The 21,136-nt window shown below is 44.3% G+C and overlaps 1 protein-coding gene across 3 annotated transcripts in view; it reads right to left on the bottom strand.

Moving 5' to 3' along the window:
* Positions 1–2,086, bottom strand: part of SERINC5 (serine incorporator 5) — a 95,022-nt gene extending 92,936 nt beyond the window's left edge. The window contains exon 1 of one of the 3 annotated variants that reach the window (XM_036309969.1): positions 1,890–2,086. In XM_036309969.1, the coding sequence (XP_036165862.1) occupies positions 1,890–1,916 (27 nt within the window). In that variant the 5' untranslated portion in view covers positions 1,917–2,086. The remainder of the gene's footprint in view (positions 1–1,889) is intronic. The other 2 variants (XM_036309970.1, XM_036309971.1) reach the window with 2 other exon arrangements.
* Positions 2,087–21,136: the final 19,050 nt, after the last annotated feature.

The following is a 21,136-nucleotide window of genomic DNA, read 5'->3' on the forward strand; positions in this document are numbered from 1 at the left end:
CCATAGGCCCAGAGTGAGAATAGAACCCACAATCTGAGTATGTGTCTTGCCTGGGAATCAAACTGCCACCTTTTAGTGTAAGGGGGTGGGAGGGGAGGGCATTCCAACCAACCCCATACATTTGATGTCAGAAGTGCTGTGAGTAAAAACAGTTCCTAGGTGCTCAAACAAACAGCTAAGTTTCTGCTGGTTTCTGAATTTTTTAAATGCAAGCTCCATACGAATGAAGTCATAGTGTCATCACCCCCTCACTGCCTTGAGACCCACTACAGTGATGTCTCAAGCAGTCCCAAGAAAGCAGAAGGTAACTTTTCTGTGATGAATGGCCAGGATTGGGTTCTTTCCAAAGTCCTGACAAGGGGATTTTAGAAAGAAGTCATTAAATTCTGTCACAAGATCAGCTATACCAATAATCCTTTTACAGGGCCCACCTGAGTACTGGTGATAATTTTCAGAGCTCTCACTTAGCTACTTGGACTGACAGAAAGGTTCACGGGGCTTTCAAAGAACTGGTGGCGATGCCCCAAAATATCTGCGATGTAATTACTATGCATGAAAAGTATTGCATCAAATTGGAAAGTATCTCAAAACAACAATAAAAGATTCGCAAAGCTTTCTTGAGATTCAGAACATTCAGAAACCAGCTTTTTCAGGTCCACGTTGGTCCGGGAAGCCCCGGAAAGATGGGAAGCATCCTCTCTCTCCTTGCATGACTCAGGGCTAGCCATTCACCTCACGTTTAAAACCTCAATTTTCTCATCTCTGAAGGCCAGCTTGAATGCATGCCAAGTACAGTATGAGACCTCAAAAACCGAGCCATAACTCCAGTGGCCACTCCAAAGAGGTCAGATTATCTGCATCGGCCAGTATATAGTACAATCGGAAGGTTTCAGAAATTAGTAACAATTTAACCTCTCCATCACTTAGGGGCTGGCCTCGCTTGTCAAAAGCTGAATGTGTTAGGAAGCAAGAACATCTCTGACCCTGAATGCCCCCAGAGTTAAGATTCTTTTGTGGAAACAACCATGCTAATAATCAGTATGGTCTGGGAGGGCTTTACCTCTTTCTTTTTTTTCTAACTGCAGGAATGAGCGAGAAATTAACATGAAAGGGCTAAAATCTATTATTCTGCCGTGATGCACTACCGGTAGGAGACGCCTATTCCAAACGGGCATATGTTTCAAGACACCAAGAGTTTACCAAATGAGAGTTACAAAACAGGCTCGGGCAAGTTCAGTTTCAACCCGGGTGGGGAGGCTCGCTCTACCCAGGCAGCCGCGGTGGCGCCCCGCCGGGGTTGGGTCGGGAAACCCGGGAGGCAGGGCTTCGCCTTCCCTGCGCCTCGACCTGAGCGCTGTAGTTCGGAATCCGGGCTTGGAGACGTTCCTGAAGGTACGGAGCCAATGCTCTAGCCTGGCAAAAATGCCAAACGCAACCTGCATGCGCCCTAGGACCCGAGTTTTGTTCAGAGCTTGGGAAAGGAGATGGTGCCCAAACCCGCGTCTTTCCCTGGGTGAGCTACGGAACTCATTTGTGTCCCGGGAGGAGATGACACCCTCCGGGAGCAATAGGGATCTTCCACCAAGCCCTGCCCACCGCGCCCCAGCGAAGTCCTGAAGGCCGGACCGGGAGACCTCGGGATAGACCCTCGGGCTTCCCCGCGTCCCTGCGCCCGCCCGCGCGACACTGGGTTTCCTCGCCTGCCCCGCGCCACGCTCAGGCCCGAGGCAGTCACCCAGGCGGCGCGGGGTCTGCCCGGGGCGATCCACCATCCGCACCACGTTCCACCCCGGAGCTCGGGGGCACACCCAGGGAAGCCCGCGCGGTGCCTAGGCTCCCGGCCCCACCGCGCGATCCGTCGACCCCGCGCGGCACCCAGCCCAGCTCACCTGGCCCGCACAGCACTGCGCTGACATCGCGGCGGCCGAGCACCACGGCGCCCGGGCTGGCTCCCAGCTCCCCTCCGACAGTCCTCGGGCCCGCCGGCCTCGAGCGCCCTCCGCACACGCTCAAACCTCCACCGCAGGTAGTCCGCCCCCAGCTGTGCGTCAGGTACCAGGGCCCGGGTGAAAACAACCCTGAGCAAAACCCACCGCCGCCGCAGGCCCCGCCCCTCCCGCCCCCTCGAGCCCCGCCCTCTATCCGCCCCGCCCCGCCCCGTCCCGCTCCCGCCCCTTCCCGGGCGTCGGGCGGCGGAGCAGGCTCGGCCTGGGCGAGCACTTCCGCTGGCGTCAGGCCGCTGGCGGCAGCTGTCACTTCCCGGTGTGGCATCAGGCTCCGAAGTCCGCCAACGGGGGGCCGGCGGGCTGTGCGCCCTCGGTCCCCTGGCTCCCGCGAGCATGCCGACGCCAACAAAGCAGAGATTCCCGGTCCTGAGCTCACCGCCGCCATGGGGGCCGCCGGGGCCGGTCCACCCTCTGCCTCGCGCCTACGGGGATCGCCACGGGACCCCAGTCCCTGAAATCCCTCTTCCTTCCTCACTGCCAACTTTCGGGAAAGTCGTCTCTACCCGGGCTTCCTCGGATCCGCACTGGGCTGTGCCGCCCTGATTTCCAGGGCGCTGGGGGGGATCCAGCGAGAGCCCTGGGCTCACACCGCTCGGTATTAGTCTGTTGTACAGCCTCTCCTCCCTCATCCATGAGAGCGCATCCGCGGCCCAGGGACTGTTTGCTTCCCTGCGTTCTCTCACCTGGCCTTTCTAAAAAGGGGGTCCCCAATAATTGCTTGTTGCATTCAGAAAGCAGAGAGGGGTGCCCCTAATTTTTCTCCCTACCCAAATATTCTTCTCACGGCCACTTCCGCAAGAAGGATTTCTGGCTGTAGCCGGTTTGGCTCAGTGGGTAGAGCCTCGGCCTGTGGACTGAAGGGTCCCAGGTTCCATTCTGGTCAAGGGCATGTACCTTGGTTTTGGGCATATCCCCAGTAGGGGGTGTGCAGGAGGCAGCTGATCGATGTGTCTCTCTCACTGATGTTTCTAACTCTCTATCCCTCTCCCTTCCTCTCTGTAAAAAATCAATAATTTTTTTTTTTAAAGAAGGATTTCTGTTCAGAAGAACTTTGCCCCAAGCCCTTTTGTTACCCAATCCCTTGAGTTCGCTGGTTGGGGTGTTCTATTCAAGAAATAGGCATGGTTGTGGCTAGGCAGTTTAATTTACTTGCAGCAAGCAAAGGAGATAAGGAATTCGCATCCAAAGCTCTGCTCTGTCTCCCCCAAGGGAGGCTTAACCATTGCTTATATACACTGTTTGGTTAACTACATGTTGATTTCGCCCTTGCAGTTAACTTACCCTTTCTAGCTCATCCTGTTTGAACTGCTTCTGCAAAATACTGTGATATATTTTAACATTTAACAAGTATTCATTAGGAACTGCCCAGACTTTGAGACCCTTACCTATCTTAACACTTTTAAATCAGCATTACTGTACCTACTCATTTTAGAAATGAGGAAAGTGAAGTCCAGACAGGTTAAATAACTTGCTCAAAGCTTCACAGCAAAGCTGAAGGGGCAAAACTGGGACTGGAATCAGAACCCACCTGTGTGATCTGCACATGGCTCAAGGCTTGCCCTTGAGTGGCTTCCAGACAGTCTTTGGCAAGGAAGTGACTGGCTGGGCAGTTCAGGAAGCAGAGACTTATGAGGAACGGCAATTAGAAGAAGAGAAGTAATGGAGCGGGCCCTACTCAGCCATAGAAATGAAGAGAGTTGACTCTAAAAAGAATTTCTAATAATAATAAAAATTTTAAAAAATAATTTTTAAAAATTGTGAACAGCATAAACAGTATTAGGCCAGTGTGGCAATTCTGCATGGTGGCAGCCCACGATTCATGAAAAGCCAAACCTCTCACCGAAACTTCAGTGAGCTCCATCATTGGCTGCAGCTGGCACTTTGGCCCCACCTCTCACTAACTCACTAACTCACCCAGAGTTTCCATCCTGTGGGAAGAGCCAGGCAGCTTCCGGAGAAAGGGAAGGTATGAAATCTACATAATGTTTGAGCAGGCTGGGACTCTGAGGCCTCTTAGCCTTTGACAGAAACTGGGGTTCACAAAATCGGAAAACTCTTACCAGGGAACACTGGGCCGGAGACAGAACTGGTGGTAGGATTCCGGCCTCCTGACCTCGAATCCTGTGCTCTTTTGACCAAATCAGTGCCAACATAGGAGAATTCCGTGACTATATCCATGCCAGCCTTGCAGAGAAAGAGAACACAAGTCTTAATAACCTGGGGATTTGTAGACTGTGCCCCAAGTTACAAAAAAAAACTAGTAATGGAAGCCTGAGCTTTCAGAGCCAGGTACTTGCAATTTTTAACTGTACCAAGAACTGGCTGGGCCATCATCCGCAAAAGGGAGCTGATAATACATCCTGCAAGGATTAGATAAACTCAGCCTGCAAACCAGGCAGTACAAGGCCTTGTCTTCCTAAGCATGACCAAATTAGTAGCCCTGACTGCTATTCATAAGCAAGTTTAAAAGATGTTAAATAAGCTATGCAGGTTGATTCCCCTCTTCCTGCTGGAAGATCTCACAGGAATTTGGCCGTGTCTGGAGGTGCAGCCACCTTCCTGGCTCTGGGGGCTGTGCAGTTACTATTTAAGGTCATGTTGGTAGCATCCTTTGCATCTGTGGTAGGTTAACAAGAATAGAGGTAATGTCAACAGACATAAAACAGTGGCACCTTAATTTTAAGTACTCTGCAGACTTTTTCAAGTAAGACTGTTGTACATGGTGTTCCTAACATGTAGGTAGTTTTGCAGTCCATCTCTTTTGAAGTGGCTGTTTCAGGAACAAGCAGTAATAGACCTGTTATAATAAGACTATAGCTCTTGGCAGTCCATGTGAAATAGTTTCCCCTCAAAAAATTTCTTAAATTAACTGAATTCGTTCTTTTTATACAATATAATTATATATGTATATATAACATTATAAATAACCATCTTATAAGTTGCTATTTTCCCTCTTGAATTTGAAGATTTGTTTTTTCCTTCTTAGGAAGGAGAGTTCAATGTTGACTTTAAAAACACCACACCCTGGACTAAAAACAACAGTGGCATATATATGTTATTAAAGAAAAAAGCATAACCATAGACATCCACTTTTTTTTAACCTTTAATGAATTTAGAAAACTCCTGGTTCAAAGGTCAATGCTCAACCACTGAGCCACACCAGGCTTCACTCCAAATTTAACTTCCACTTCAAGATTGGCTTAAAAACAAATGAAATTCTTCTACCTCCCTAAAACCTCAACTTAAAAAAAAAAAGCCTAGAGATGCGTTCTGTTGGGTTTTAAATATTGAGGAGGAAATTTCTCTAATATTCACTTATAAAGTCTCTAGAGACCTCACTCTAGGAGTGGAAGTTTAATTAATTGCAATTACAAGTAAATAATAAAGTATTCATTTAGAACCAAATAGTTATAAATTTGGGGCCCCAGGCAAAAAATAACCAGAGCCCATAGTGCCCCCACCCCACTCCTGCTGGTAACGGAATTCTCCTTTATTTCTATGAAATTAATATCTACACAATGTTTTTTAAATATCAAAAACCTTTAAAATACAAAATGAAAAATAGCATCTTCCTTCTGCACAACCTACCTTACGGTCCCCTCCACAAAAGCAACCATTATCAATTATTTTTGCAGCTTTCCTTTCACATTTTCAAATAATATTCTTACACTGAATATTATTATTTCCTGATCTGTTGATTATATTCTGTATCATCTTTTTTTTAAATGATTCGAGAGAGAGGGAGGAAGAGAGAGAAAGAGAGAAACATTGATTTGTTGTTCCACTTATTTATGCATTCATTGGTTGCTTCTTGTATGTGCCCTGACTGGGGCTCAAACCCACAACCTTGGCATATTGGGACAACACTCTAATCAACTGAGCTACCCAGCCAGGGCCTCTTGTGTATTATCTTTTATGTTGTGTTATGTTAAGCTGAAAGCTTAACCACCGAGCACTCCCATCTGCCCTCTTGCCAATCTATATCATAGTTTTCATAAAAATAATTGTCAACATATGTAATTATTGCTAATAAAATGATTATATAATGAGAGCATTTCTTTCTTAACAACTTTTTATTTTTCGGTCCTATCCCCTTTTCCTGGAGAGTCAGCATATTCTAGTGGTTAAGGGTAGGGACCCTGGAGCCAGACCCTCGATCAGATCTTTGCTTTGCCACTTACTCGATCTGTGATTTTTGAGGCTGTGACTTCTCTCTGCACTTCAGTTTCCTCTTCTATAAAATGAGAAGGTTTAATAAGTTCTATACATATGAAAGCACTTAGAACAGCACCTAACATGTATTAACTATTTGCATGGTTAGCTGTGTACACAATCTTGATTTTTCTCCATTTGTCTATCTGCCTGTCATAATTCTTTTTCTCAGGTACTCAACCTTAAAGAGAATCCATCAATTCCATTTTCCCAAGAGCCCTCTCTATCTCCCACACTGCTGGATCCTGCCAGGCTGCTGCTGCACCACTGCCAGCCTGGCGACCCTCTTGCCACTCTCTGTTGGTTGTCTGGCTGTCTGTGGTCCTCTTTCTCTCTTCCTAGTTTTGGTGAGCACCTCAGCAGCTTCCAGACTCCAGAGCCCCTGTTTTGAACCCTTAACTTCCCTTGAAATGCTCAACTTAAGATAAAAAATATTCATCTTCCTTTTTAACACTAATCCTTCCATTGTGCCTCATCCTATGTCTAATTCCATGACCTGTCACCTTGATTTTCTGTCTCCCAAGCATTTTCAATCCTTCCTTTTAAAGGGGAGGGGGAAATTTTTTCCTCTTTTCCCTCTTAGTTCTTCTGGCTGGTCTAATAATCAAATTGACGTGAGACAGGTTACAGGAGAACTTACTATGTACAGACAGGGGTTCCATAACAACATGGGACCCAAAGACAAATAGGGCAGTTAAGGCTTATATGCCATCTTGAGCTAAGAAGAAAGGGGGGTAGTGGTTTGGACTTCAAAGGGGAAGCAGGCAATACACAGATACAGGAGAAGGAGCAAACATTTGGCAAATTCTTGCTGGACCACTCAGAGGGGTGTCTAACAAAACAACTTTGCTTGGTTCCTCCCTGTCTGCCACATTTAGTTCATCTTGTGCTAAGGAGCAGTTCTTTCTATATTAATTCCTTTAAACAGGTAACCGGGGAGCTAAAAGGTTCTTCTTGAGTCTCTTGTTTCTTAACAATAACAAGCTTAAAACAAGATCCTAAAAAGGCATATTTGGGGGTGGCGAACTCGGCTCCCCCTCACTTTCTATTGAATCATTCTCAAGCTACAAAAGCAGGTCAAATTTCTATTAATTTAAACAAATGACGACCTCTCTTTTGTGGCCAGACAGGGACCTGACAGGAGAAGGTCTACCTCAGGCTGGCCTGTAGTGTGTGGGTTTTTGACTTCATGTAGGGAAGATTTCACAGTAGGAGTCCAGGTGGGTTTGAGAATACGTTTATTATAGCAGGGGACAGTGAAACAAATGAAGAAATTAGGGTAGAAGGAACAGCAGGGAGTGCCAAGGTTGTGCTCTGCTTTGGCCTCCAGAAATGTTATAGGAAAGGAGTGAGCCAAGATGGGGCTGCTTTAGCTCACTGGGAAGTCAGAGAAAGAAGGGGACTTGGAGACAGGATCAGGGGGTGAGCCCAGGCTGCTGCCCACTGCTCCCCTGGTTGCAGGTCTCGTGGGGATCCCTAGAAGTAAAAAGTTTGCCTAGCCTGGGTGGCTCAGTGGTTGAATGTTGACCTGTGAACCAGGAGGTCATGGTTCAATTCCCCATCAGGGCACATGCCTGGGTTGCAGGCTCCATCCCCAGTGTGTGGCGTGCAGGAGGCAGCCGAACAACGATTCTCTCTCATCATTGATGTTTCTCTCTCTCCCTCCCTCTCTCTCCCTTTCTCTCTGAAATCAATAAAAATGCATTTAAAAAAGAAAAAGAAATAAAAACTTTATGCCCTGGAAGGCGCATGGGAGTGCTCTAGAGCAAACCCACATTGAGTCTTTGTCCTGGGGACTTTCTATTCTAATCCCTTTTTTCTGAAGGCGAGAATCTTAGGGGAGGGTTCCATAGACTACTCATCAGCTTTCCAGGTGCATTTGTCATATGCTGATGCATAAAAATGAGTGTGTGTGGGAGTTTTGGATTATCCTTTGGTCTGTTCTACTTTTACCTTAGATGTATCTGGCTTTAATGGTGTTTGTTATTTGTTCCCCAACTTCATCTGTCCTTGGGTTTAGCTGGCACACGTGGCATTAATTGGGTCTTTGTTCTCTCTCTCCCAGGCAGAGTGATTTAGGCATTTTCTGATTAGGGAGGATTTAAACCATTTTCTCCCAAGTGTCCTTGGTTGGGGAAGATAAGGTCTTGTGTGTGATTCACAAGCTGGCTGTAAGCTGCCCAAGCTGTTTGGCCTTGTTTAATTTTCCTGTTTCCCCATTCCACTTGCCCAGGAATTTTTCTAGCTTCTTACTATCCTGCCACACTTTGGCTCAGCTACCACCCTTCCCCTCTTTCTTTCTCTAAAACGTCTGAGGCGAAGTTGGCGTTTCTCTCTCCGGAACCCACCCTGGCTGCCTTTGCCCCTCCAGGCCATGGAGCGCCGCGCTGCTCTGCTCCTCTTGCTTTGGACTGGAGGGATGACTCCTCCTTGAAATAGTTTTCTTTTTATCTCTTTAGCCAAAGGCAGAAAGAAAATTGAATGTAACTCCACTAATTCCTCTCCGCTATTGAGAGGAATTTTTTTTCATGTGCTTTTATTTTTCCAAATTCACGTAATGACTGCAAATAACCTATAATGTGTTACTTGGTTACGATTTTTAGGGAAGATGTTTTTAGGAAACCGGAGAAATCTGTTTGTAATGATCGCCAATTCTTTCTTTCTTTCTTTCTTTCTTTCTTTCTTTCTTTCTTTTTTTTTTTTTTTTTTCTTTTTTTTATTTTTCCCCCCCCCCCCCCCCCCCTTCCTTTCTTTCTTTCTTTCTTTTAAGAGGACATTTATTAAAGCTGGGGACAGTGAAACAAGGAGGGGCCTAGGATAGAGGAACAGGAGAAGGACTAGGTGGGAAAATGAGCCTAGCTGGGCCGCTTGGCTCACTAAGAAGTCAGAGAAAAGGGAGCCTTGGGGACAGGCTCAGGGGGTTAGCCCTAGAGGAGCTGCTATTATGGGTTGACTCAGCGAGATAGACCACCGACTCGGAATTTAAATTTAAGAGCCTTTATTAAGCTGGCCAGCTGACCACAGTCACAGCACCCTGCCGAAGCAGAGGCTGAACTGCAGTGCAGATTACAGGAGTTACATTTTATTATTCAATTTTGTGGAGGCCCAGAGAAAATGTGTCTTTCAAATTCTGGGCCCCCCAATATGGAGGAAACTCTCTTTATTTATACTTTTTCCAGTCTTTTGTCTCCCAAATTTGGAATGAGACTTCCGGGCCTTCTGAGAAAGAAGGCCTACATGCTGGGAAGGGGCCATGAGACCATATCTCAAGGCCTGGCCTGATGTCAGTACCTTCCTATCTATGTGTTTTAGGAACAGACAGCACAGCATGACCCGTCTGGCCAAAGTGCCAGATATGCAGCCCAGTACACTGCCACTGCCCATTGCTCCCTGGTTGCAAGCCTCTTGGGGTCCCTTAGAGGTTAGGAGAGGCACGCCTGTGGGGGAAGAACCGGGGGAAGGGAAAAGGATGGGCATGCTCCTAGGAGGGAGAGTGCACCACCAGTTATTTTGAAAGTACAAAAGCTAATGATTCTTCAGCACTCATATGGTGGTTTAAGAGTTTTGCCTCAGTGTTTTAAAGACTCTCCCTTTAATCCACTCCACATTAGCTTATTGTTTGTCAAGTGTTTTAAGTATAGATAATACTGAAGGGGCCAAAGTTTTGCCACTCTGAAGCTGCCTTCTTGGGATATTGATTTTAAGCTGTTTCTTAAGAAACAAGACTCAGAAAGAACCTGTGACCTTCCCCCCTTTTCTGCAAGAGATTTAGACAGAAAACTGCTTCAGGAAGATCTTAGGACTCTGCCTTAGCCTAATGTAATTAAGGCTGGTAAGTAAGAGGGCTTCAAGCAGGTAGGTAGGTGCCTGTTCGCTAAATACTCCCTGTGTCCCACTGTTTCCAAGTTGTCTAGCAAGGATTTCCCTGCCTTGTGTGTTCCACTCTTCCTCAACAACCTCTAAATCACCCATTCTCACTTCTGAAATCGAATACCCTGTTCCCCGCCTTTCTCCTCTGTCCAAAAATGTCTTATATACCCAATGTTGCCTAACTGACTTTTGTTTGTTTGCTTGTTTTTTTAAATATTTTTTATTGATTTCAGAGAGGAATAGAGAGGGAGAGAGAGATAGAAACATGAATGATGAGAGAGAATCATTGATTGGCTGCCTCCTGCACGCTCCCTACGGGGGATCAAGCCTGCAACCCAGGCATGTGCCCTTGACTGGAATAGAACCCAGGATCCTTCAGTCCGCAGGCCAATGCTCTTATCCACTGAGCCAAACCAGCTAGGGCTGCCTCACTGACTTTGAACTTTTCATGGACTTATCATGCTTATGTGAATTCCTCATGGGCAGTATTAAACTTTTATTTTCTCCTGTTAATCTGTCTTTGTTAATTTGGTTATTAGTCCAGCCTAGAAGAATTTAGAAGGTAAGAGGAAAAGTATATTTTTTTAGCCCCCACAATAGAAAGGAAAATACTCCTTTATAACACCCCAGGGAACCCAAATTAATGAAGAGGCCAGGGGGTTGTTCAACAGGTTTTTCATCATCAGTCAACCCTTCTGGGATCAAATTAATTTTTTTAAGTCCTCTTGGATTAGGAGCCTAGTCTTAGAAGCAGTGGATATATATACACATATAAATATATTCTCGATGAGAATATATAAAATTGATATTAAGATATATATTTTCCCCCTCCACTCCTATCCTGGTTGTATTCTGTACACTCAGATTTTGAATTAACCTTTCTGTTAAGAAAACTCAGTGGAAAGGTTTTAGAAAGGTTTTGTCTCTCTAAATTAAAATATGCAATCCTTTAAAACAATAAAGTATTGTTTTTTGATAGAGAAAACAATACTTGATTTTTAGATAGAGAAAAGGAGATAGAAACATCCATGAGAGAGGAACATCATCAATCTGCTGCCTCCTGCACGCCCTCCTATTGGGGAGCAATCTGGCAGTCTGGGCATGTGCCCTGATGGGGAATCGAACCAGCAACTGCTTGGTTCCTGGGTCAAAGCTCAACTGCTGAGCCACACTGGCTGGGCTGCAACAGTCTGAGTAGATTTTTGAAAGTCTCTATTTTCTTCTTTTAGAAATAAATATTTGGGTAAGTCAAGCAAGTAATCATTGCAGTCACTATTCACTTTATTATGAACTTTCAAAAACAATTCTGAAAACAGCTCATTTCTGTTTTTCTGTATACAAAGGAAAAGTATTCTGACTTTGATTTTAAAATTCAATCCAAAGTCTTTTCATATCCTGATTTCAAGTAAATATATTCAGAAAGGCTTGAGGTTGAGAAAGACAAAAATGGTTAATCCACTGTAATTAATTACCTGAGGGGAAATACGAGAGGTGAGCCCATTTCTTCAAACAAGAACACTTTGTGTTGTCTTATATTTTTAATGTGCACACAAAGAAACTTCTTCTGTAGGTTCCTTTTAAATTCATTTTATATGATGCATCCTTTGAAGTAAGCTCTCTTTAAAGGTGATTGGTTTTAAAAGAACCATAGCCAGTTAACTGCCTGTGAAACCACATGGGGCTCATGAAAATCACTAAAGAGCTTTCATTGAGGGTTTCACTTGAAAGATGTTTACATTGTTCTGTAAAGGACTGAAAAGCAGAAGGGCTTCCTGAGGTTTTACAGGAAGACAATCCAGCTTATTTATTCATAAAGGATTTTGGTTACAAAAGAATGTTTTAGATTCAACAGTAGAATTTTATTTTATTATTTTTATTTTTTAATGTACATATTATTAAATGATATTTTATTTTATTTATTTTTTAAAATATATTTTATTGATTTTTTACAGAGAGGAAGGGAGAGGGATAGAGAGTTAGAAACATCAATGAGAGAGAAACATCGACCAGCTGCCTCCTGCACACCCGCCACTGGGGATGTGCCCGCAACCAAGGTACATGCCCTTGACCGGAATCGAACCTGGGACCCTTCAGTCCACAGGCCGACGCTCTATCCACTGAGCCAAACAGGCTACGGCTAAATGATATTTTATAAGCAACTAGAGCTTCTGACAAAACTGTCAATGAAACACCTAAAGTGTAAATTGCACACCAAAACATTGCAATTAAAACTTGACTCTCATAACTTTAAAAAATTGTGTAAATTAGAATTACTGAGTGATTGAGGAAAGGCAACAAATACATCAATAAACTTTGCCAAAAAACCAATAACCAAAGGCAGTATATCGTGAGAAAAACTCAAGTGAAAAAAGAAGTGAAATATTTAATCATGTCTGAGAAGGAATCTATTAAGTAAAATTGGACTTCCCAAAAAAGTTAGGCCAATCATAACCACAGGAAATGCTTCATACTTTGCTTAAATACTTAAAATCACACTATAACCAAAGGAATATAGTAACTGTACATATGCTGATTACAAAAAAGGAAGAGTCAGAGGAGGTTCGGAAGTGCAGAGGTACGGAGGTGCACAAGCCAAGGGCTGGCAACTGAGGATGCAGCTGTCTTTTTGAATTGGGAGGGAGTCACAAGCCCCTGACTGCTCCAAACTCCAGTTCCGGGTGAGGCTCTGGGGACCCAGACTCATACAGGGAGAAACTGGACTGTCTGGCAGCGGGCAGAACTCAGAACTCAAGGGCGGCTTTCTCTCAAAGGTGCTTGCAGGGATTACCAGGACACTGAGACACGGGGCCCCTTAGGGCAGGGCTGAGGATCAGCCATAGCTGCTTGCTCCGCCCTTTGATTCCCTGAGACCCCGCCCCACCCAAGCTGCAGCAGAGGCTTTTGCATATGAATGCCCTGGCCCTTTGCAATCTGAAAATTACCTAACAAACTGCAGCTGGGCTAGACAGACCCAGAACTTCCAAGAGAAGGCCCAACGCCCCACAGCAGCTTGCATTGCTTCACAGCTGGGCCTCATTTGGGCACCTCCAAACCCCAGACAAGGAAGGGGAATCTGCAGATCTCTTCGTAGCTCCTTCTGGGTAGCCTCAGTCAAAGGCTAAATTAGCACCTCCTTAGATCCAAGAGCCAGTGTACCCAGTGGTCAAAGTGGGACCATCCAATTACAACTCCTCAGATCCATAAGGGACACACTCAGCGGGCAGGCTCAGTGAGCACCAACGCCCCACAGAAGCAAGTCTTGCCTCATAAGGGTGTCTTCAGCACAGGAGTTCTCCCACCGTAGATACAGCTGACTCTCTCACAGCCAACTGGCCTGGAGGTCAATCCCTCCCAGTGATATCTACAACAATCAAGGCTTAACTACAACAAGACTGTGCACAAAGCCCACAAAGGGGAGCACCAAGAGTGTCCTCCTCAGGTAATTGGGGAGGCTGAGCCACTGGGCCCTATAGGACACCTAGCACACAAAGCCACTCTACCAACACAGGGAAGCATAAAAAATATGGAGACAAAGAAACAGGTCACAAATGACAGAATTGGAGAAAAGCAAACAACTGGATATAGAGTTCAAAACCACACTTTTAAGGTTTTTCAAGAACTTTCTAGAAACCGCTGATAAATTTAGTAAGACCCTCAAAAAGACTGGTGAGACCGCCGATAAATGTAGTGAGACCCTCAAGAAATCTAGTGAGACCCTCGAGGTTATGAAAAAGGACCAACTAGAAATTAAGCATACACTGACTGAAATAAAGGATATTATGCAGAGTTCCAACAGCAGACTAGAGGATTGCAAGAATCAAGTCAAAGATTTGAAATACGAAGAAGCAAAAAACACCCAACCAGAAAAGCAAAATGAAAAAAGAATACGAAGATAGTGTAAGGAGCCTCTGGGACAGCTTCAAGCGTACCAACATCCGAATTATAGGGGTGCCAGAAGATGAGAGAGAGCAAGATATTGAAAACCTATTTGAAGAAATAATGACAGAAAACTTCCCCCACCTGGTGAAAGAAATAGACTTACAAGTCCAGGAAGCGCAGAGAACCCCAAACAAAAGGAATCCAAAGAGGACCACACCAAGACACATCATAATTAAAATGCCAAGAGCAAAAGATAAAGAGAGAATCTTAAAAACAGCAAGAGAAAGACAGTCAGTTACCTACAAGGGAGTACCCATACGACTGTCAGCTGATTTCTCAACAGAAACTTTGCAGGCCAGAAGGGAGTGGCAAGAAATATTCAAAGTGATGAATGCCAAGAACCTACAACCAAGATTACTTTATCCAGCAAAGCTATCATTCAGAATTGAAGGTCAGATAAAGAGCTTCACAGATAAGGAAAAGCTAAAGGAGTTCATCACCACCAAACCAGTATTATATGAAACTCTGAACAGTATCCTTTAAGAAAAGGAAGAAGAAGAAAAAGGTAAAGATACAAGTTATGAACAACAAATACACATCTATCAACAAGTGAATCTAAAAATCAAGTAAATAAATAATCTGAGGAACAGAATAAACTGGTGATTATAATAGAATCAGGGGCATAGAAAGGGAGTGGACTGACTATTCTTGGGGGGAAAGGGGTGTGGGGGATGCGGGAAGAGACTGGACAAAAATCGTGCACCTATGGATGAGGACAGTGGAGGGGGGGAGGCGGGGGGGGGGGGGTGGAAACCGGGTGGAGGGGAGCTATGGGGGGAAAAAAGAGGAACAACTGTAATAATCTGAACAATAAAGATTTAATTTAAAAAAAAGGAAGAGTCTACATATAAAATAGTTCATCTCAGTGCCTTCCTTGAAAAGGTGACTCATCAGAGCTCTGTAATTGCTTACAGCCATAGCCTGCCTCCAGGCACATTACAGGTGAGGCTGCAGAAAGCCCTTGAAGAGCATGTGGCAGTGAAACTGGACTCCCACCTTCATCATCCAGCAAACTTTCTTTGTTCTGCTTGAGAACAAGTGCAAATAGGATGTTACAGCTTATAAAATCATTTCAGTGATGTTGACCCCATACAAACAGGCTTGTTGATATTCAGATGGTTTCTTTCCAACCCATGTTCAGCTGGATTCCAAGCAAGAAGTCACACCATTTATTTTCTGGGTAGCTTGCTGGGTTGTGTGGATCAATAGAATATACTTCTCGTGTTTCTAAATGAAGATCTCCTTCCGTAGAGCTTTTATTTGTATAATAATTGCTTTCTCTGTGTTTTGATATCATGTATGAGGTGACAGCAATCAAGAAGAGCAGAAATAGACAACTTATACAGAAAGACCACCAAGAGGAGTGAGTGTGCTTTGTCATTTGCAAACAGCCAGGCGAGGGTTCCATCCGTGATCCTCCAGGCACCGGCTCTGGCGACTGCCTTCCAGGGTATATCCGTCTTCACACTCCAAAGTAACAACTGCTCCATGCTGTTCCCAGACTCCAGCCCCTTCTGGATTCCATTCATATACTCTGGGGAGCTACAGTTCACATCTTTACAAGAAGGGGCAGGTTGGCTCCAGGTGCCCTCAAGTGTGCAAATACGGAGTGCATCTCCCATGAGCAGGTAGCCTTCGTCACTCTGCAATTCTAGGTGTTTAGTGTTTTGCTCTGCCAGTGCCAGGTGGATGAACTCTTTCTGTTTGATAACACAGAAATTCCAAAATAGCAGTAGATTCACCACCACCCACCATCCCACCCTACCTCCTACGGATAGAATACTTTGGACAGTATTCCCCCCACTCTTACACCCCAAAATAAAATCAGACTGGCATCAGACATCATATTCGCAACACTGGATGTTAGTAAACAATGAAGCAACACCTTCAAAATTCTGAAGGGAAATAATTCCCCACCTAGAATTATATAGTACAATAAAGTAAACCATGTTTATATATAAATGACAGTGGGGGAGGAAAAATATAAATGACAGAAAGTTTGGCAATATCAAAAGGTAGATGAGAAGAGTTGAGTTTAAAAAAAGGATAAAACCATTAATGTCCTTTTCTTATTAATTCAAGAGCTATGGTAGGCAGAATAATGGCCCCTCAAAGATGCCCATGTCCTGCCCTGGCCAATGTGGCTCAGTTGGTTGAGTGTCATCCCATGCACCAAAAGGTCACCAGTTCAATTCCCAGTCAGGGCACATGCCCAGTGCGGGCTTGATCCCCAAAAGGAGGCATGCAGAAGGCAGCCAATAGACATTTCTCTCTCACATGGATGTTTCTCTGTCTCTCCCTCTTCCTTCCTCTCTTTCTAAAATCAATAAAACAACCCTAGAGGTTTGGCTCAGTGGATAGAGCATTGGCCTGTGAACTGAAGGGTCCCAGGTTCTATTCCAGTCGAGGGCAAAATGCCCAAGTTGTGGGTTCGATCCCCAATAGGGGGCATGCAGGAGGCAGCTAGTCAGTGATTCTCTCTCATCATTGATGTTTCTATCTCCCTCTCCCTTTCTCTCTGTATTCAATAAAAATATATTTAAAAAAATAAAAATCAATAAAACATATATTTTTAAATGCCCATGTCCTAATCCCAGGAACCAGTGTATATGTCAGGTTATATGCAAAGGGAAATTAAATTTTCAGATGTAATTAAAGTTACTAATCAGCTGACTTTGAGAGATTATCCTGGATTATTCAGGTAAACCCAGTCTATAATAATAAAAGCATAATATACTAATTAGACCAGACAGCCAAATGACTTTCCAGACATCATTCCAGACATCCTTCCAGATGAAGCCACAGTGGCAGGGGCCAAGGCAGAGGTGGTTAGGGGTGACAAGGCAGGCAGACAAAGGGGTTAGGGGCAATCAGGCAGGCAGGCGAGTGGTTAGGGTGATCAGGCAGACAGGCGAGTGAGTGGTTAGGGGCAAAGAGGCAGGCATGCCGAGTGGTTAGGGGCAATCAGGCAGGCAGGTAAGGGAGCAGTTAGGAGCCAGTCGTCCCGGATTTCGAGAAGGACGTTCAACTGCCAGTCAGACATCCCCCAAGGGGTCCTGCATAGCCAGATGGTACAGGCGGGGCTGAGGGACCCTCACCCACCCCATGCACAAATTTTGTACACCAGGCCTCTAGTGAAATAATAAGCCTCTTTATACATGGAAGAGAAGGGCAGAAGAACGAAAACCAGAGAGATGGCAGCATGAGAAGAACTCAGCCTGATGTTGCTGACTTTGAAGATGAAGGAAGGTTCCATGGGCTAAGGAATACAGGAAGCCTCAAGTCTAGAACCTAGAAGAGGAAAGGAAACGGATTATCCTAGAACCTTCAGAAACAAACAGCCCTGCCAACACCTTGATTAAAGCCTAATAAGACCCATTTCAGACTCTGACCTCTAGAATTACAGGATAATAAATTTGTGCTGTTTTACGGCAGTAAATTTGTGGTAATTCGTTACAGCAGTCCTAGGAAACTAATATAAAACTCAAGAAATATTCTCTAAAGTTGAAGAATCAAGGGAGAAAAGTATAGGTATATAAGCTAAAGTTATACAAATAAAGGCTTATGGAAGTAGGCAGGTGATAGGAATGCATGAAGAAGGCAGGGTATAAAACAATGTGACAGGGAGGAACATAACGGATTGGCCAGTGAGTGCACACTACTATCTCATCTGAAGACACTCAGTTCAATGTTAAGAAATGGCCCAGGCCAAATAAAGGCAGCTGTGGATAAAACATGGCCAGAACACCTTTCCTAAGAAAATAAAGGAAATAAAAATAGTAATTACTGGGAGGAAAGAGGCAGAAGGAAGAGAGAGTCAGAGAGCTGGAGAAATTATATAATTTCTCATGTACCAAAGCAGGAAGTAAAAGGAAAATGTAAAATATTTAATATACCAATGAATATCTACAGAGGGATATTAGTTTGGGATAAGAAAGTTACCATTCAAAGAGCTGAAAACAGAAGCACTCTGGCCTAGCTGGTTTGGCTCAGTGGAAAGAGCATCAGCCTGTGGACCAAAGGGTCCCAGGTTTGATTCCCATCAAGGGCACGTACCTGGGCTGCAGGCTCCTCCCTGGCCCGGGCCCTGGTCTGGGCTTGTGCAGGAGGCAACCAATTGATGTGTTTCTCCACATCAATGTTTCTCTCTTTCTTTCTCTATCTCTTCCATTCTCTCTAAAAATCAATGGAAAAATATTTTCTGGTGAGGATTAAAAACAAAACAAACAAAAAACAAAAGAGAAGCACTCTGAGATTCAGGAAGTTGTTCCTGAATAACCCTTGTGTAATGTTGGTGGGAAGGTAAACTGGTGCAGCCACTATGAAAAACAGTATGGCCCTGGCTGGTGTGGCTCAGTTGGCTGGGTTATGTCTGTGCACTGAAAGTACATACTTTTGAAAGGTTGCTGGTTCGATTCCCTGTCAGGGCACATGCCCAGGGTTGTGAGCTCAGTCCCTGGTAGGGTCCATGCAAGAGGCAGCTGATGGAAATGTTTCTCTCTTCTCTCTTCCTTCCTCTCTCTAAAAATCAATACAAAATCTTTTAAGAAAAGAAAACCAATATGGAGGTTCCTCAAAAAGTTCAAAATGGAACTATGAGATGATCTAGCAATTCCAGTTCTGGGTATATATAAAAGGAAATGGAAGCACTGTCTGTCTTAGTTCTTGATAAAGCCCACATAAACCAATTCTATTTGGTGTCCTTCACAAGCTTTAAGAGTGCAAAAGGTCCTGAGTTTGAGAACTGTTCTAAAGAGGGCATGGTCTTCAAACTGGGTGCACTAGCAAAGGCGTACAAAAGGCAGTTTTAGAGTCTATTTCCAGATCCCTAATGTCCATTTGAACTCTGTGCTGGCTTCATAGAGTTCAGAATACTGTACCTCATTGATTCTAAGATGCTCTTTCCAACCTGCCCCTACACACACACACACACACACACACACACACACACACACACACACACGTTCGTATTTCTGAATTCCAAAGCTTTGACCAGGTGACAGTTGATAGGTGATAGTTGTCTTTGCCTGACACCTTATGGTAAAAACAGGAAAGTGCCAGCCTCCGGATGAAGAACAGATGTCAGCGACTTAGAATAAACCCCTTGAGACCAGAGTGAAGCAGTGTTTCAAGAAACCCTGCATCCCCAATACTCTTCATGACCGAGATGTGTTGTATGGGGAACAAGGGCATGACTCTGAGTGGAAGAGCGTTCGGTATGAGCCACTCTGACGTGAAGACAGATTGTTTTAAAATATCTATTTTATACGTTAAAGATAAATCTATTTCAATAATTTTTAAAGCTTTGTTATAAGTATAACATTTTAATGTTATATTCCTAATCATTATAATTTATAATGCTTAAAGCCTTTTGGTCACAGGAAATTAAACAAAATAAAAATGTTAACTTTTTAATTGCAAAGAATTATGAGAGGTGATATAAAAAAATGTTCAAGCACAGCCCTAACTGGTTTGGCTCAGTGGATGGAGCATCGGCCTGCGGACTGAAGGGTCCCGGATTCGATTCCAGTCAAGGGCATGTACCTGGGTTGCGGGCACATCCCCAGTGGGGGGTGGGGGGGATGTGCAGGAGACAGCTGATCAATGTTTCTCTCTCATCAATGTTTCTGACTATCCCTCTCCCTTCCTCTCTGTAAAAAATCAATAAAATATATTTTTTTAAAAAGTTCAAGCATAAATACATATTACATTAGGATGAAAATCTGGGGGCAAGGGGAGTGAATTGGAAATATGAATTCAAGGAGAAGAAGGAGTGATATGACATTTCCCGTTGTCAAAGAGCCTGTTGCCTGGGCCAGTGTGGCTCAATGGGTTGGAGCGTCCACCTGTACACAAAAGGTGGCAGGTTCGATTCCTGGTCAAGGCATGTGCAGGAGGCAACTGATCAATGTTTCTCTCTCACATTGATGTTTCTCTCTCACCCTTCCTCTCTCTAAAAACCAATAAAAATAAAACAGAGAAGCTTGTTTTTTTAAAAAAATTAAAAAGTAAAGAGTAGCTTGCTTGTGTTTTTTGAAAATGGATGGCGGTGCATATCAAAACCTCTATAGTATTTGGAATTAATGGGTACGTTTAAAAGAATGATGTAAGTTTATTCAAAATTTCAGCATGCAGGAATTATATCCCATGTACGTAAATAAAATTTGATGAGAAATTTTGGTTGTCAAATAGAAATGCTTGAGTGAGCACATACTTTTGAAAAAACTTTTATGTGGCATATACTAGCAAAAAGGTTTGAAGACTGCTAATCCAGAACTTTGACAAATATGATGTTCATAGGATTCAACCTAACGATAGGAAAAAGGGGCATATATCTATGGAATGCGTGGGGTTGGAAGGGCTTCATGAGTATTTTATCTTTTACTTTTTGTTGGGACTGGAATAGTTCTTAAGGCAGCAACTACATCCCAGATAAAGGAACTCCTTAACCCTCTCCAGCTCTGACTCAGACCAGCGCTGTCTGTGGCCTTGAGCCCCAACACTGTGCAAGTGTGCACAGGGGAGAAGGCTTGGTCAAGGGCAAGGCACCGATGTGCAGGTCAAATGAGACTCCTCTGAGGAGCACAGAGTGGCGGGTTAGGGCAGATGAGAGTGTAACTGAGGATGCAGAAGATCGAGTTTAGGCTGAGTTCCAGCTTATTTGAAATAAGAGCTCTGACAAGCACATCTAGGAAAAGAGATCATTCAAGAAATATTCAGATTGTGTGGGACCTCTCTCACACACACACACAACCTTTTCCTCCTGAGTAATTCATACCCAAACTCCCCCACTGCTAGCCCACAGAATGCTCCAGATTGCTTTGGAATGAAGACAAAAATAATTCACTTCATCTCCCTTCACATTCCATCGCTGATCCCAGCAGCTATGCTTTCTCAAGGCAGCTATCGTGGCTGGGAGTTAGAAGGTCCCGGGGCTGGGCTCTTAGTTAAAGGACAGGATCCCTCTTGCTCATGTGAACAGCCTGTTTCCATGTTTCATTCACCTCTTGATTCACCTTTCTTTGATTCGCCCAATACATTTCTCCCCAGTTTCTATGAGTTCTGGACCAGACAAGGCCAGCACAAGAAAAGAACATTAAAAAATCAGC

Source organism: Myotis myotis, unplaced genomic scaffold (genome assembly GCF_014108235.1).
Source record: "Myotis myotis isolate mMyoMyo1 unplaced genomic scaffold, mMyoMyo1.p scaffold_m19_p_5, whole genome shotgun sequence".
NCBI lineage: Eukaryota > Metazoa > Chordata > Mammalia > Chiroptera > Vespertilionidae > Myotis > Myotis myotis.